At 42.4% G+C, this 16,097-nt stretch overlaps 1 protein-coding gene across 4 annotated transcripts in view; it reads left to right on the top strand.

The window, feature by feature from the left end:
• Positions 1-7,884: 7,884 nt before the first annotated feature.
• CLTCL1 (clathrin heavy chain like 1) overlaps positions 7,885-16,097 on the top strand; it is a 61,121-nt gene continuing 52,908 nt past the window's right edge. For all 4 annotated transcript variants that reach the window (XM_054996332.1, XM_054996331.1, XM_054996334.1 and 1 more), the window contains exon 1: positions 7,885-8,072. In XM_054996332.1, coding sequence (XP_054852307.1) covers positions 8,031-8,072 — 42 coding nt within the window. In that variant the 5' untranslated portion in view covers positions 7,885-8,030. The remainder of the gene's footprint in view (positions 8,073-16,097) is intronic.

Here is a 16,097-nt window from a genome sequence, read left to right as displayed (position 1 = left end):
TAAGCCTGGTGGCACAAATTCTTTGGTTTGTACAGCGTGGTTTCTGATTTCCGTTTTCCTTTCTTTGTTGTATGCCTCTAAAACCAAATAAGCCCTTGATTAAAGAAGAATGGAGATGAGATGGGGGACTAGTAAGGTAGCAGTTGGTGGAGAAGAAGAGGCACGATACGGAAAAGCTGGTGACATGAAGCAATTAATGGCAATGTTGTGACATGGTACATGTTTGCAATTCAGCAGAAAATATAAACAGCAAAATCAGTTACCCTACATGTCTCTCACACATATCTTCCCAGTGCTTTAAATAAGCCACTTAGAAAGAAACAGATGGATTCTGAAGTGTGTAAGCAAACTGCCAAACAACGCTGGATTCTGTAAGAACTTGAACTGAATTCGCCTGGCACAGAGTAAGGATTTTGTGGCAACTTTGTTTATGAACTGGATGAGGTGGAAGTTGAATATCAATGTTCACCGTACATCATATGCAATTAAAAGTACTTTTGGGTAAAATCTAATCCTATTCTGCTTTGAGAGGATGAGGCCCAGTTTGCATAAGCAGCTACAGTAGCTCAGCTTCAAAGGCAAATAAATGGTTGCTACTCTGGGTGGGTGGTATTTAGTAAGGTAACCAAGTGTGCCCGTTGCCTCTGTCCTTCTGCTAGTTTTCATCCAATCAAATTCCAGAAGGGTAGCTTTGACGCAGTGTTAGCTTGTTGTACAGCTTTGTGGCACTTTCAAAACCAACAACATCTGAGTTCAGCATAAACTTTTGTGAACTAGAGCATACTAGATTTATTCTAGAATTCATTTTTGTTGCAACAGACAGACATGGTTTATCTCTCTAGAATTATCTGAGATTTTACAGATTCATTGTTGCATAAGAGCTGGTATGGTGTAGCCGTTCAAGTGTCAGACTCTTACTCCTGGAACTAACTCTAGATGAGAATTTCTCCACTTGCTGTTACTACAAATTGCTGCAACTACACAGGGAAAAGGAAACGGCCTCCTATCATGCATTGACAGAAACATCACTAAAATTAGATTTGAATTGATATTTGTGTTTTTAATTACTGAAAGCTGCTTTGGTAGCTAATATTCTAGGTTGTAAAATGGACTAAACTACAAAAAAAAGTTTAGTTTTGCAATTTTCTAACCACGTATCTTCACCATGCTCCCCCAGCTAGTTGGCACCAAAGAATCTGGTGATTGATGTTGAAAAAAAGACAGGTCTTAAGAGGATTAACAGGGTCATGCTCTCTATCCATCCTCTCCCTTTCCAGACAGAAGTCATTCACCAGAGGTGTTAAAGCAATTTCATTCCCCAAATCCTGACTGAAATTAGTCTAGAAGATCAGGGTTTGAAAGGCTGCCATTGTCTTCATGCCTTAGAAAGAGAGAGAGGTGTAACTATGGGTTGGCAGTTATTAACCTTGCAATGCTTGGTGGAGTTATTTTAGACTGTTTAGAGTAACTGCACAGGACTGCACTGCTCTAATCCCCGTCCCAACATTTCAAAGAAGATAACATATGTTTGTTTGCAACTCTCCTATTTTCATATAAAATATTGTTTCACTAGGATGGCTCTTTCCTCCAGGGCACCTTCTCCTTATGCAAAAAACAGGAGGAAAATGCTTCCACAAGATCCCGGCCCTACTTGTAGTTTGGCCTTCATTGCTGGGTGACCTTGGGTCAGTCACAGCTCTTCCAGAGCTCTCTCAGCCCCACCTACCTCACAGGGTGATAGTTGTGAGGATAATAATAACATACTTTGTAAACCACTCTGAGTGGGTGTTAAGTTGTCCTGAAGGGCAGGATATAAATTGAATGCTGTTGTTGTTATGCTTTTTATTTTTATATATATATACATAAGAGTATATGAACCAGTGGCCAGTTCTTCTCCACTCAGAAATGTGACTTCTACAGACACTGGGCTAGGATGGGGGGGATGAACTCTGTAACCGAGTTTGAACAAGGTATTATCCAAAAGCAAACATAGGAATGACAGTTTGCCAGGGATAGGTAACAAACTGCAGGATCTATTCATGGTGAAAGGGGACAGTTGGAATGTGAGGGATGGGTTCTTTGCAGCGACCCATTTTAGGAGCCTGATTGTTTTGTGTCTACTAAGCCCCTTTTGTTAAGATTCTCTGGTAGTAGATGCACTTACATCTCTTGCCCTAGAAGATGAACAATGACAACCTAGTATGCTTCCATGACCCTTGCAATTTGCAAGCCACAAACCACCCCTTTCCTTCAAATGTCCACTGAAATCTAGGGAAGTCTCTGATTTGTGGAATGCCAACCAAGGTTGGAACTGTGTAATTCCAGAAACCTCACAAAGAGGCTGAACTATATGCTGAGAGAAATTTTAGCCAAGATCATGGTCAGCCTTCTACCAAGGGCTCATTTCCCTTAATGTTTCTCATATTATACATAGTAATTAGAATTAGCTGACAGGAAAGGTCCAATTATTGGCATTTCTACACCATCCAATGAAAACCCACTTAAATCAGTGCTTTTAAAAACAAACGAGAAGGGTAATGTGCAAACATTTATGCCCACCTTTATAGTAATAGCCTTACCATTGCATTTGGGTGTTATGGTAAATCATGGCAAATGTGGTCATTGGCACCCAACTGATTTTCCAAATTTGGGGTTCAGATCTCCATTCATCCTCGTAGCTCAGTGTTATATGCCTTGATCGGTCACACTCAGCTTAACTTGTCTTACAAGTTTGTTGTGAAGATAAAACAAAAGGGAGAAAAGCTCTGGGCTCCTCGGAGGAAGGTTCGGATAGAAATGTAATAGAGAAACACAGTTCATTCTTCTGCATGAAATTATTAACAGAGTACCAAACACAGACTTTCCTTCCAAATAAAACAAGAAGCTTTTGTTAGAACCATCTAAACTATCACTGTGAGTTCCTCAAAAGTCTTCAGGCTTCAGTACAAAATGGCATTAGGTAAACAAGAACATCTTCAGGTTATACCGACTACCAGAATGGAACACAGTGGAATATCTCCCTTGGAAATAGAAAAGTCAGCAGTAATTTAGATGGGTTTTTCTATGGCATTTTGCTTGGCTTTAAGCAGCTAGCTGCATGTTCCTGTAGCTTCTCCCTCCCTTTTGTTATCTGGTCTCGCTATTTGTCTATGACAAATAAGTTGTGGGTTAGATTGCCCACTGGACTTCTATCAATATATAATCATCTAGAGTATTGCACACCTACGTGCTGCACGTGGGGGCAACTGTGGGATCATCAGTGAAAAACACTGCAAGTTGTGTATTCTAAAAATATTTGCATTGTGTAGGTGCAGGGGTAAGTAAGACAAGGGAAACAATATGCCTATTTATATTACAAACCAAATATTTGGTTTTTACCACTTTGACCACCTTGGTATCTCCCAGTGAACTACAAACCCCAGTGAGGGGTTTGTAGCTTTGTTAAGGCAAAGGATGCTTAGAACTGCCAAAAATGAAAGTTGCATAATACCACTTTTATCGGGACCAACCAAATTATCACTGAACAGTGTGCAAGCTTTTTTTTTAAATAAACAACTTTTATTAATTATAAACAGAAACAATAACAATAAACATTAAATTGCAAATACATGGAGTAATATATTGGTTATACAAGCATGCAGGTTTCGAAGAAAAACGTTTAAAACACTTGCTTACTATAATTTGTAGTTCATATGCCGCAAGAATACAGTGTGCAAGCTTTTGACTTCCACAGAACTCTTCATCAGGCTGAGTGTTCATTAAAAGGGAATGAGGGGTGAGATGTTCAGAGCAAGACCTTAGTCTCCAATGTCCCCTAACAACTGAAATTACCACAGCAGCTGGGACAATGAGCGGGAGAGGCATTACATTGACTTGCTATGTACCTACGGCTTATATTCCATCAATTTAACGTATCATGTAACTTTCCTCCATCTACTAATATAGTGCTGACCAAAGCACCACATTCAAACAAAAACCTTGTTCAGTTTAAGTGCCTTGAAAATACCCCAGGGCAGCTTCTTGCTGCCTGTAATTCCCCATCCCCACCTCATCTCCCCTTCCCTGCCAAACCGCTGCACTGCTACGGCATGACTCAACTGGAAAAGGAAAAGTGACGGGAAGGAGGGGCTCCAGGCTGTAGGGAGACCCTGCATGATTGTCATCACACTGTGCTTTGCACAGGTGTAAAGGAGGAGTGGCGGCAGCAGCAGGGAAGAGGTCTTTGTGGACACTGTTCCCCTCCCACTTGCCGCTGCCATGTTAGGGCAGATTTTCATACCCTACCCAAGTCTGGATGCAGGCTAACTCGCTAATAGGGTACCACATTATTAGGGTACTTCAGTAGCAGAGCTGATGTTTGGTACATCCATAGTTCAACACTTGCTGAAAAGGGACATTTTGACAGTTAACAGACAAAAATAGCAATTCAGCAGCAGTCAGCAGTGCAGAAGAAAGTAAGCCAAGCAACACACACAACAGGAAAGTGGGACTCCGGTACTATTCCCTTCAAAGGTTTTAACAATCCTGGGATTTGAAGAAGAGGGATCTGCAAAGGCAATGGGGAATATAAATCTTAAAAAAAGTTTGGGGCTGAGTTTTAGAGAATCAGCCCTCGGTGCACCCCATTGCTTCTGTGTGGTGCCAGAAAAGACATAATTTTCCAGTGATGTGAGAGCACACACACCCGTTTCAGCTCTGTGCCCACTGGGCGCAGTTCACATGGTCAGCTGGTTCCCTCTGCCTTTTCCCTCTTGTTGGTCAGGTGAGCAGTAACAGGAGCCAGCTGCTTGTAGCTGACGGTGGCTGGAGATGAAGGATCTCCTGTCCCTTGCAACCCTACCATTATGGTCATCTTAAGGAGCCTTGTCATTTGAGGAGAGAGAGAAGTGGCATCTTGAAAAAGGGCCTTGTAGTTGTGGTACCCAAGTTGTGGTTGTGTAACCAAAGTGCTGTTTTTTTAAATTTGTTTTTAATCTTTGTAATTGGTTGCCATCTTGAGGGCCCAAACTGGGTGGAAAGGCAGCACAAAAATGTTTAAAACAAACATGAAAATGTTAAACTTGATATTTAGCAAACTTGAAATATAGCCAAGGGGATTTTCATAATCTGAGGTCCTAAACTGCAGTTTCCTTTGTGTATAAATCCCTGTTTGAGCATGCACAAAGAGATTTCCATGGCCCTAATACTAACTGAAGTCCTCCGTTTGGAAGCAAGATGGAACTGAGCCATTTGATCCCCTTTACGCAGAACAAAATCCCGTTGAATTCAATGTAATTCACTGTCAGGTAGGTGTCTATAGTAAGGGATATCAACTCAACAGACATATGATTCTCTGAAGTTGCCATTTTCTCCAGGGGAACCAATAGTCTGGAGCTCAGTTGTAATTCTTGGAGAACTCCAGGCACCATCTGGTTGAGGACCCTAGTTCATAGAGCTGCAGCCTGACTAGTTTTTAACCACTGCTATTCTCCCTTGTCAGTGTGATTAGCAAAGAAGACAAATAATGTGCCTGGGGTGCAAAAAGATGCATTTTATATGCAAAAGGTTCCTGGTTCCATCTCTGAGATCTCAGGTCCCAGGACTAGGAAAAATTTCTGCCTGAGGGGAACCTTGAGAGCAACTGCCAGTCAAGAGTAAGCATTACTGGGTAAGCTAGAATATTAAAAGGCAGTTTCATATGTTTGTTTTGTGTGTGCCTAGATCACCTAGCGCAAACAAGTTAGGCAGATGTTAATGCAATACGTTTTGATTCCCCAAACCAGCCTGACTACATGGTGAAAGGAGCTCTGTGCTCTGAGGGGATGGTCATGTTAATCTGTTATTGTAACAAAAAAGGCTTTGTAGCACCATTAAGAATAACAGATTGACTGCAACATAAACTTTTATGGCCCAGAGTCTGCGATTTCTATTAAACATGAGCTGGTGATGCAAAGAGATGCTGCACAGTGGAGCAGAAGGTCCCAGGTTAATTCCCAATAAAAAAAGATCTCATGTAGCAGGTTTGGGGAAAGACATTTTCTTGCCTGAGGCTTTGGAGAGCGACTGTTCAGTTAGATGTGTCTGAGGAATGGACACCAACAAAATCTGACAGAGCGCAGTGCATGTTTACTCATAATTAAGGCCCACTGAGCATAACAGAATTTGCTTCCAAGCAAGCATGCCTTTAAGGTGCTGCAAGACTCTGTCTTGTTTCTGACACATTTTTGTGTCAGAAAACCTTAAGGCTCTCAGGTCAGCGTGAGGTTTCCCTCTCTTTTCCTTCGTCATCACATCAACCATCTGAGGGAGATTGAGCATGAGAACCAACGAGTGATCTAGTAAGCTAAGTGGCAATATTTGCCTTGCCAACCTCCAGGTGGGTAGCCGTGTTGGTCTGCAGTCAAAGAGCAAGATCTGGATGGATCTTGTTCTCCAACCTCCAGGTGGGCGCTGGAAATCTCCCAGAATTACCACTGATCTCCAGGTACCAGAGATCAATTCCGTTGGAGAAAACAGCTACTTGGAATGTGGACTTTATGGCGTTATTGCCGGCTGAAACCCATTCCCTTCCCAAAACCTGCTCTCCCCAGGCTCCACCCCCCCCCCCAATCTCCAGGAATTTCCCATTCCAAAGCTGGCAACCGTAGGTTATGTGAACCCAGGTCTCCCCACACTGCATGCTACCCAGACAGTTTGTACATCTTTGCCTGCTCTAAAATGACGACAGTGTGCTTCTCCGTATTCCACAACAATTTGATTTCTTAAAATTCCCGAAACACTCTCAATGCAGGCGGCATCTTCCAGAGCTGCCTAAGCAAACGAAACAAAACCTAACAAAAAGGTAGGTCTGTGATACAAGAAGCTTACAATAGATTGTGTCATTAAGGGGAAGAGCATATAAGGAGAGATGGTTGCCTTGCCATTCTCCAGGTCGGGCCAGGAGGTCTCCTAGAACCATAACAGATCTTTGGACTACAGTCGTCAGTTCCTCTGGAGAAAGCGGCTGCTTTGGAGCGGGGGGGGGGGGCACTCTATAGCATTAACCCTGCTAAGGTCCCTTCCTTTCCCCAAACCTTCCATCCCCAGGTTCCACCCTAGGGTTACCAGCCTCCAGGTAGTGGCTGGAGATCTCCTGGAATTACAACAGATCTCCAGGCCACAGGGATCAGTTCACCTTGAGAAAATGGCTACTTTTGGGGTGGACTCTATAGAATTATGCCATGCCAAGGTCCTTTCCCTCCCCAAACCCCACTTTCTCCAGGTTTCTCCAGGTTTCACCCCCCAGATCTCCAGGAATTTCTCAACTTGAAGCTGGCAACCCTATTCCACCCCCAAGTCTACAGGAATGTCCCAGCCTGGAGTTGGCAAGCCTAGGAGGATGGAAGATACCCTACACTAGAAGTGTTAGTGCTGTAACAATGTGTCAAAAGGAGCAGCAAGGAGACATTCAACTACAGGGCAGAAGATGAGAAGAACTGAGGGGGGGGCTCAAAACCACGTGTCCCTAGTGGCACGGCCAGATCCCAGCTCCTGAAGCGGAAGAACACACAAGTGTTTCCCCAACCTTGAAAGGGCGGAGAGGAGGAGATGCTGTGTCAGCCAGCCCTGTCCCTAACCAGTATCCTGGAGAAAGAGACAAAGTGTGTCTGCGTGTGCGCGCGTGCGCGTGGGAAACATCTGAAGCATAGATTTTTTTTTTAAATGGACTTGGGCAGGCACTATTTGTTAGAAGACCCTGTCTTTTTTTTTCTCCGCCTGAGGAGCGGAGTGATCTCCACTGGAGAGTGATGGGGTCCGGGAGATGAGGCAGAAAAGGGAGCCGGAGCTGATGGAGCAGAAGCCCTAAGAGAGGGAGAGGAGGGGAACCTCCGCGCTTGCGCAATCGCCTCTCCGCCTGCTCGCCACCCCCTCCCCTTGCGCGCGTGTGAGGGGGGGCAGCACAGCGGTGGCTTCCCTTTCTGCTGCCGAACCCTCCGCTCTCCCCCTACCTTCCCCCGGCCCCCTTTCTCTTTTGGCGCCCCCCACCCAAGGAGGGCTGCTCTGCCTCAACTATGGCTCAAATACTCCCCATAAGATTCCAGGAGCATTTTCAGGTGAGCAGCTGTTGGGGGGGGAGGGGTTTTCTGGGGGTGGGGGTGCTGGGTGTTTTCTGGCGAAAGCCTGAGGTGCGGTGCCCCCTTTTCGGTGGCTTCCCCCATCCCATTTTAGTGCTGTGTGGTGAATGGAGTGGGGGAGGCTGCGGCCTACTGTGGCGGGGGGCTTCCCCAGTTAAGGAAGGGGTATGTGTCTGTATACAGCCCCCTCCCCAACCTTCCAAGAAGGGCAGTGATTGATGCCAGTCATGGGAGGGTGAGGGAAGGGTGGAGCGAGGTTAAATTGGGGAAGGGAGAGAGAGAGAGAATCTCTCTGTGTGTTTGGGGGGTACCCCTTCTGATTTTTTTTTTGTGGGGAGGTTTTCCTGTTTTTGCCCCCTAGCTTTTCTTCTCTTTCCTCCCCACAGGAAGGAAGGAACAAAATCTGGCGTTTCATTAAAAGCTGCGGTTTCTTTTTTTCTCCCCCCCCTCCCCTTTTGTTACTTAAAACACACACACAGTTGCCCATTTAAAATAAACTCTGTATTTCTGTCTGGGGATGGGAATCTAATTCCTTCTACACCTGATTTTAAAATTTTATTTTATTTTATGGACTTCTTTTTGCGCTCTACTAAGGGCTTCCGACTTTGAATTGCAGTCTTTGCGGGTATTTGTGCAGAGTCACTGGCCCCTTGAATGACTGACTCTCCTCCTTGTATGTGTGTGGAGTGGAGAGGCAGGCGATGAGCTCTTTGGCTGCATTATCACATAAGAAATATGGGGTGCAGTGAAGGACACATTCAGAACGTAATTGTGGGGGGACACATGGAGAACATGTTTGTGGGGATTGGGGAGAAGCTGCTCACAGCTTTTTTTCATTGAACAGGATCCTCTAAAGCTCTGGGTGTTTTTAAAAACCTCTCAAATCATGGTTTGGGTCCAGTAGCACTTTAAAGACCAACAAGATTTCCAGGGTATGAGCTCTTGAGAGAGTCAAAGCTCCCTTCTTCAGGTATATTTAGAAGTAAATGTAAAGAGTACTTCTTTATTTATTGCGTATATTGAAAGTGTACTTCATTATTTACTTATGCTTACATTTACTTCTAAATGTATCTGAAGAAGAGAGCTTTTGCTCTCAAAAAGCTCATACCCCTCAATCTTGTTCTCCTGGACCCAAACCATGATTTGAGAGGTTCCTGGTTCTTCTCTTCTACTGCAGACCAACACCATCTCAAATCATGCAAAGTGAACTACAGTTTTGGAAGAGTTTGGAAAGGAATCAGCAAATTCAGTCTAAAACCTGCATATCTCTGTCTTGCCCTCCTTTTTACTTTTGCTTCCCCTGTAAATGTATTTGGTTGTGCTAACAAAGTATAAGGGCAACCTGCCTTATTGAGACTTCTCCCCCCCCCTCACTAAAATAACGGTAAAGGACTGTAAATCACAGTGTAAATTGTAACTTGCCATAAGAGCTTTGATAAGGAATGGGGAGATATTGACTGCAGATTGAGTTTAAGGGAGAATGTTGGCTTGAGAAAAGGCAGTTTAAAGCAGGAATTGAAGGAATTCTGTAAATGAATGAGAGGACAGGAAGTTGACTTGGCAAATACTCTAAGCTCTGTACCTCCCGTTTATGCTGGAGGCCTCCATTTCCAAATGTGAATTGCCTGATGTCACCATGTGTTTTGTTTCCTGTTCAGCGTTGAATTTTTACATTTTTTATGGTTGCATTTAAATGTCTTAGCTTCCTTTAGTGAGTTACATGAAGGGTTTGCATTGTGAACATAATTGGTTGTATTACGGATCTAGTTCTACAGAAGCTTAGCTTATGAAAGCTGAATAACTGCAACCAGGGTAAAGTATTTGGTATTTTATGATAGGATAATTAGATTGGAACAGGACTGTACTAGATCATTTTCACTGGCATATGTACTCCATCTCAAACTTGAAAGGAGAAATTAGTCTCTTACTGTTTGAGGTCCTGTATTAATGACCCTTCCAAATTATTTGTAAACCCAATTAAGATAGCGGTTTTCATAACTTAAAAAAATTATGCCAGGTTGTCCTGACTTGTATCTTCCTTCACTTTCTATTCCTCTGTGCCTCTGAGTTCTCTATCCCTTAGCTTCTCTTTGTCTCTGCCCCTCTTCTAGTCCTCTGTCTGTCCATGTATCAGGTTCTGGTTCAACCTAAGTAGAGAACTTTCCCTTGTAGAAGCTGGACTGGGAACTATATTTTCTTGAAGAAACACACTTCTGAACATCTCACACACACTGGTTCGGCCAATGAGTGTCAGAGGCTTTATTGCTACAAGGGCAATGTGGTATAGATAGTAGAAGTGTAACTGTTCTGTATATGAATGTTTAAATATTCAGTACTTATTACTGCCCTGATGTAATGCAACTACAGTAGGAATGCAGAGAGACAGCACTTAATGATATATACAGGACTTGGGATTGTTTCTGTACAGCCTGACAGCAGGGCTTAAAGTGGAGGTCTACCCTGGATTTTTGAGTGGGGAAGGATACAAAAGAAGTATCTCTTAATGTACTGTATCTTAGGGGGAGGTAGGAAGGAACTTAGTCTCTGAACCTGTATACTAAATTAGATTAGTATTCTTCCAGCTATTCTCCCAAGTGGATTCCAGAAAGGACATGTTGGGAACCAGTGTGTTGTGGTGGTTACAGTGTCAGACAAGGATCTGAGCGACCCAGGTTCAGATTCTCATTCTGCTATGGAAGCTCGCTGGATGACCTTGACCAGTGACACACACTCAGCTTAACCTACCTCACAAGGTTGTTGTGGGGATAAAATGAAGGAGAGGAGAAAGTTGTAAGCCACTTTGTGTCACCATTGTGGAGGTGGGGTATAAAAGAAGTAAATAAGTAGTACCGTGACCTTGAAATGATAACGCTAATTTGATATATATTGTAGTGGTCATTTCTGAAGAGCTCTTGGCGTGAGATGGTGACTATTATAGTACTGCTATTTTACTATTAAAACTGGAAATAACATTAAACTGTTGAGACTGAACATCTGTTTTTGGCATGTAAGCCACTGTTCATGAAGCACTAGTATGGTGTCAAGCTGTTAACACGAGTCACCATACAGTAGATAAAGGGTAGAATGAGGAGAACAACTTGCAATTGACAGTAAAATACATGTAGAAAGTGTTCTGTTCAAGCATGAATATTTAAAGAGTCTGACACAGCAGAAGCCACTTATCTATGAAGTGTCTGTTCTCTTAGCCAGATGTAGGTACAAGAGGGAAAATTATGCTTCAGACCCTATAGTATTTGTCTTTGAGTAATCTTTGTAGTGGATTATATCAATGACTTATGTTTTGCTGATGGAAAGACCACTGCTTGTTAGTGGAGTAGAAGAGTTATTATTTTTTTGCTGACTCCTTTTTACTGTACCCCGCCCCCATGATTGTGAAGGTTCTTTGACCTCAGTGCAGAATTCTGAGGTGTTAAGTGGACTACAGAAAAAGGGGGAAGAGGGTAAGTCACATTTCATAAGCTTTCCTCTGGGGACTACCTTTACCTTACCTCTTGCAGAGAGTGGTAAGCTGCAGTACTGCAGCCCAAGCTCTGCTCATGATCTAAGTTCGATCCTGGTGGAAGTCAGGTTCAGGTAGCCAGCTTGAGGTTGACTCAGCCTTCCATCCTTCTGAGGTTGGTAAAATGAGTACCTAGTTTCCTGGGGGCAAAGTGTAGATGACTGGGAAAGGCAATGGCAAACTACCCCGTAACAAAAAGTCTGCCAAGAAAACGTCATGATGCGACGTCCCCCCATGGGTCAGTAATGAGTCGGTGCTTGCACACGGGACTAGCTTTACTTTTACCTTTACCTTTGCTTGTGGTTTGCTGGATTCAGCCCACTGCTCCTAGTAATGGCTTAAGTTGAAAATCAGTTTCAATAAATAAATGACTTAGGTGAACATAGGCTTATTGAAAGCAATGGAACTTAAGTGTTTAATTTCCACTGACTACAGAAGTTTAGCTCCTTCTCCGGTTTTCCAAGAAAATCAAATTTGAATTCTAGTATTCTGGTTGTTTAAAAAAAACCTATATTTGCCAACATGTAATCAAAGTTATCATTAGAAGCCTGGTGTGAATAGTAACTTAAGTGTGTGTTGCTGGCACCTGCTAGGCTTGCTTTTATAATTTCTGATGGGTAGATCAGATAATCCACCAATGAAATGTGCTGTTTTTAAGACCATAACTTTATGTGATCTTTTGGCTGTTGATGTGAAATAACCCTGACACAAAGCATCTTAGGCGCTTAACTCCCCCATTTTTCATAAACAAATGTATGGATACACTCACACATTCTTCCAGAGTCTACTGTGGGAATTGCAAATCCATTATATAAACTGAACTCTTCATTCCTTTCTCTTTAGGAACTACTGGCAGTTGTGCTGAAAGTGTGATATAAAAAATGGCACTGCTGCTCTGTCACTGCTCTTCAGTTCTTCTACATATAAGTTTGTGGGGAAAAAGTAACCTTGATTTGGTAGCCAGTTTAAGTTCAATTTAAGATTTTCACTAGGAAATGGTAATGTTGCCTAAGGTTTGCTGAAATCTTTGCTTAGTAACAAATAAAAAAATAAATAAGCAAAGCTGCAGCTTATAATGTGCTTCTTAAATGAAAGCGTACTTTCATGCCTATATTACATGCAGTAAATAAGCAGCATTAAAATTTGATTAGCAATTAAAATCACAGCTGAGAAATCATAGCTGCAAAATAACTCTGCAGAGATGTCATTTCACCAATGCCAGAGCAGAGTACAAATCTCAACAGAAAACAACCTTCCATCAGTAATCAAGGCCCCACAAGAACTCATGCCAAAGTAGAACGGATACATTTGCCTACCCTGACACTTATCTTTCCCTTCTTTCAAGTAGCTCAGTGTGATATATACATACTTGTGCTCTTATAACCTGTTAACAACCTTGTGAGGAGTTTAGGTTGAGAGTAATTGGCTGAAGATCCCCTGGTAAGCTTCGTGGCTGAGTGGAGATCTGAGTTTAGGTTCTCCTGGTATTAATCCAACACCCAATTCATGGGATTTGTTGTAAAACTCATTAAAATATTGATTGGGATTTTTAAAGAAGGGCAATAGATTAAGACTTAAGTGGGTCTATCCAGGGGCGGGGGGGGGGGGCCTTGCTCCCTGGAAAGTGTTAGAATTGCCCTGTTAGTTAGTGGGTGGAAGAAACATGGCATTATTTACAGTAAATTTTCTTCCCATCTTTAAACTCCCTTCTTCCTGGAAATGTGATATTAGTGTATTAGTGGAAGGGAGGAAGGCATGCTATTAAAAAACCCAAGTTTGTCTAGTATATCTGGTTAGATTAATGGCATTTGAGTACATTTTGGGTCTTCAATTTTTCCTGTATTTTTTTTAGAAAATAGGCTTTAGGTTTCCTGCTGCACCTGGCACCTTCAAGTACAGAAAAGATCTATCTTCTGCTCTTGAAGGAGCAAAGATGGATCACTCCACCTCTTCATGTAGAAAACATATAATCTTTAGAATCTGAATTTGTGTTCTTCTGATGCAGTCAATTTTGGGTAATGCAAACTTTTGTAGGTTTATGGGAAGAACAAACCAGAGCCCGTGATTCTTGTGAAAGGCCACTTAAAAGGATGCACAGGGCTCTCTTTAAACACTTGCATTGTGTTAGTGTAAATTTATAGTGGGTTCAGTTTTTTTTTAATTCCATGTTTTGTCTGTATGGTACAGAGTGAAATATTAGTCTCTTAAACTTCAAAACTGAGAATATAGCATTACTTTTAGATGCTATTTTTATGCCTATTACAAAGCATTTCCATCCATGCTTCCTGAGAACAGTGTGTAACTGCAGTGAACAGAATTTATTGATGTAACAGTGGAACAGTGCCACAACTGAATGGCATAGAAATGTGCATTCTGTCACTTTTTGTCTTGCTTGGTGTTCCAGTGCACAACTTGAGAGAGTTCCTATTTCATCTCCCCCCCACACCCCCTGCAAAAAAACCCCTGAAGACTGCTCATACATTCATCTGGGAATCGATTTATTCAACAATTTCCCTAAGAATATACTCTGTGGCACATTATATGCAAGGACTGGCTTCTCCTCAAATTTTCTAATGTTTTGATAAGTCTATTTCATCCTACAAAGCTGAAAAGACTTCTTACAGACTGTTACAGCGTTTCTGAAATCTTGCATGCATGTCTTTTAGATATTAGCTGTTCTCACTTTAATTCAAGTTTGCCAGAGATTTCTTTTTCACTTTGTTTTTTTCAATAAAGTTTTAGCTGTGGTGTTCAGGAGCCGTAATGGATTCTTTTGCTGCTTTTAAATGTAGTCTTGTATGCCGCATAACCAGGGCTCATTTCGAGGGGGAACGCACAGGAACGGAGTTCTGGCAGTTCCCCAAAGAGGTCACATGTCAGGTGGCCCTGCCCACCTTACTCTTGGCCATTTTGGGTCCATTTCATCCTGGATTGGGCCTCTGACGGGTGGTGGATCACTCTCCTGTTCAGCAGCGGCCCAATCCTAACCATTTTGGGCCCCTTTTCGGCCATTTTCAGCCCCTTTTTGCCATTTTGGGCCCAATTTCGGCCCTGAATGGCCAGAATTGGGTCCAAGATAGCCAGGATAGGTGATGTCAGAGGGTGTGGCATATGCAAATCAATTACGCTAATGACACATTTCTGGTGATGTCAAGGGGCATGGCATATGCTAATGAGTTATGCTAATGAGTTCCTCCAGCTCTTTTTCTACAAAATGACCCCTGCGCTTAACAAACTGTCGGGTTGCTCAAAAAGTAATTGAAGTACTCCCCCCCTCCCTTTCTCTCTCCTCTGTTCTCTGTCTTGATTTAAAGTCAATCTGACCTTCTGATAATGATAAAAGTGGAGTATTGAGAAAAGATACACAGTGGCAGTAATATACCAATTTGTTGGTATGCTTGTTTCAGTTTCTCTCTGCTGTGCAGTAAATGATCTTGGCCTTGAGCTAAGAGTAAAGGAGACATATAAATATTTTAATAAATAAAAAATAACGTGTATTGCCACTTACAACTGATAAAAGCTGGAATAATAAATATTGGGAAGATTAGCACTATTGCTGAGAAGCATTAAAAGAATCTAATAATAGACATGAAAAAACACTGCTTGAGACTTTGGAGAGCTGATGTCAGTACTGTCCTTGGTAGACCATTGGTCTCATTTAGTACGGCAGCTTCATATGTTCAATGTAGCCCTGGGAACCATCCTTTTGGATGTTCAAGTCTTGTGGCTTTTTTTCCAAATCAAAGGTAGAATATGGTAACAGTGGGTAAACCAGTGGGCCTTTTCTTTAATCCACTTTCCTCCCAAGAACACAACATTATTTATGAAAATATTTATATGCTGCTTTTCCTACCACAGTATTTCAAAGCAGCTTGTAAAAAACCCTGACCCAAAGGTAATATAGAGTTAAACAAGGAAGATATAGTGGTACACCTTTGCAGTCTGAGAGCCAGTTGGTGTATTTCTTATAGTTGGACTAGGATGTGGGGCTTGATTCCCCACTGGATGATGGTGGAAGGCTTGCTGGGTAACCTTGGGCCAGTCACACACACTCAGTCCAACCTATCTCACAGGGCTGTTGTAAGGATAAAATGAAGAAGGGAGAACGTTATAAGCCCCTTTGGGGAGAGAATTGGAGTACAGCTGAAGTAAATATTTTTTTAAACTTCCCTAAAAATGATAATTTCCTTATGAAATTAACTGCAAAATGCCCAGAAAAAGAATGGCCTTGGATTTCTTATGAAATGTGAACAGCACGGTTGGAGAGACCCTCTGTACCACATTAGAAAGGGTGCTCTGTAATATGGAGTTGCCAGTGGAAAACATCAGCCCTATATTGTGGTCAAGTGGACAATCTCAAGGGCTGGCTCAACTGGGAGCAGGCTGTGGAAGGATCTGAGGTAACAGTAGTTTTATTAGAAGTAAAGCCCCTCACAAAAACTATGCCATAAAACAGCACAATAGTTCATTCTTAACAGTCATAC

Source organism: Eublepharis macularius, chromosome 13 (genome assembly GCF_028583425.1).
Source record: "Eublepharis macularius isolate TG4126 chromosome 13, MPM_Emac_v1.0, whole genome shotgun sequence".
NCBI lineage: Eukaryota > Metazoa > Chordata > Lepidosauria > Squamata > Eublepharidae > Eublepharis > Eublepharis macularius.
This window is presented reverse-complemented; position numbering and strand designations above follow the sequence as displayed.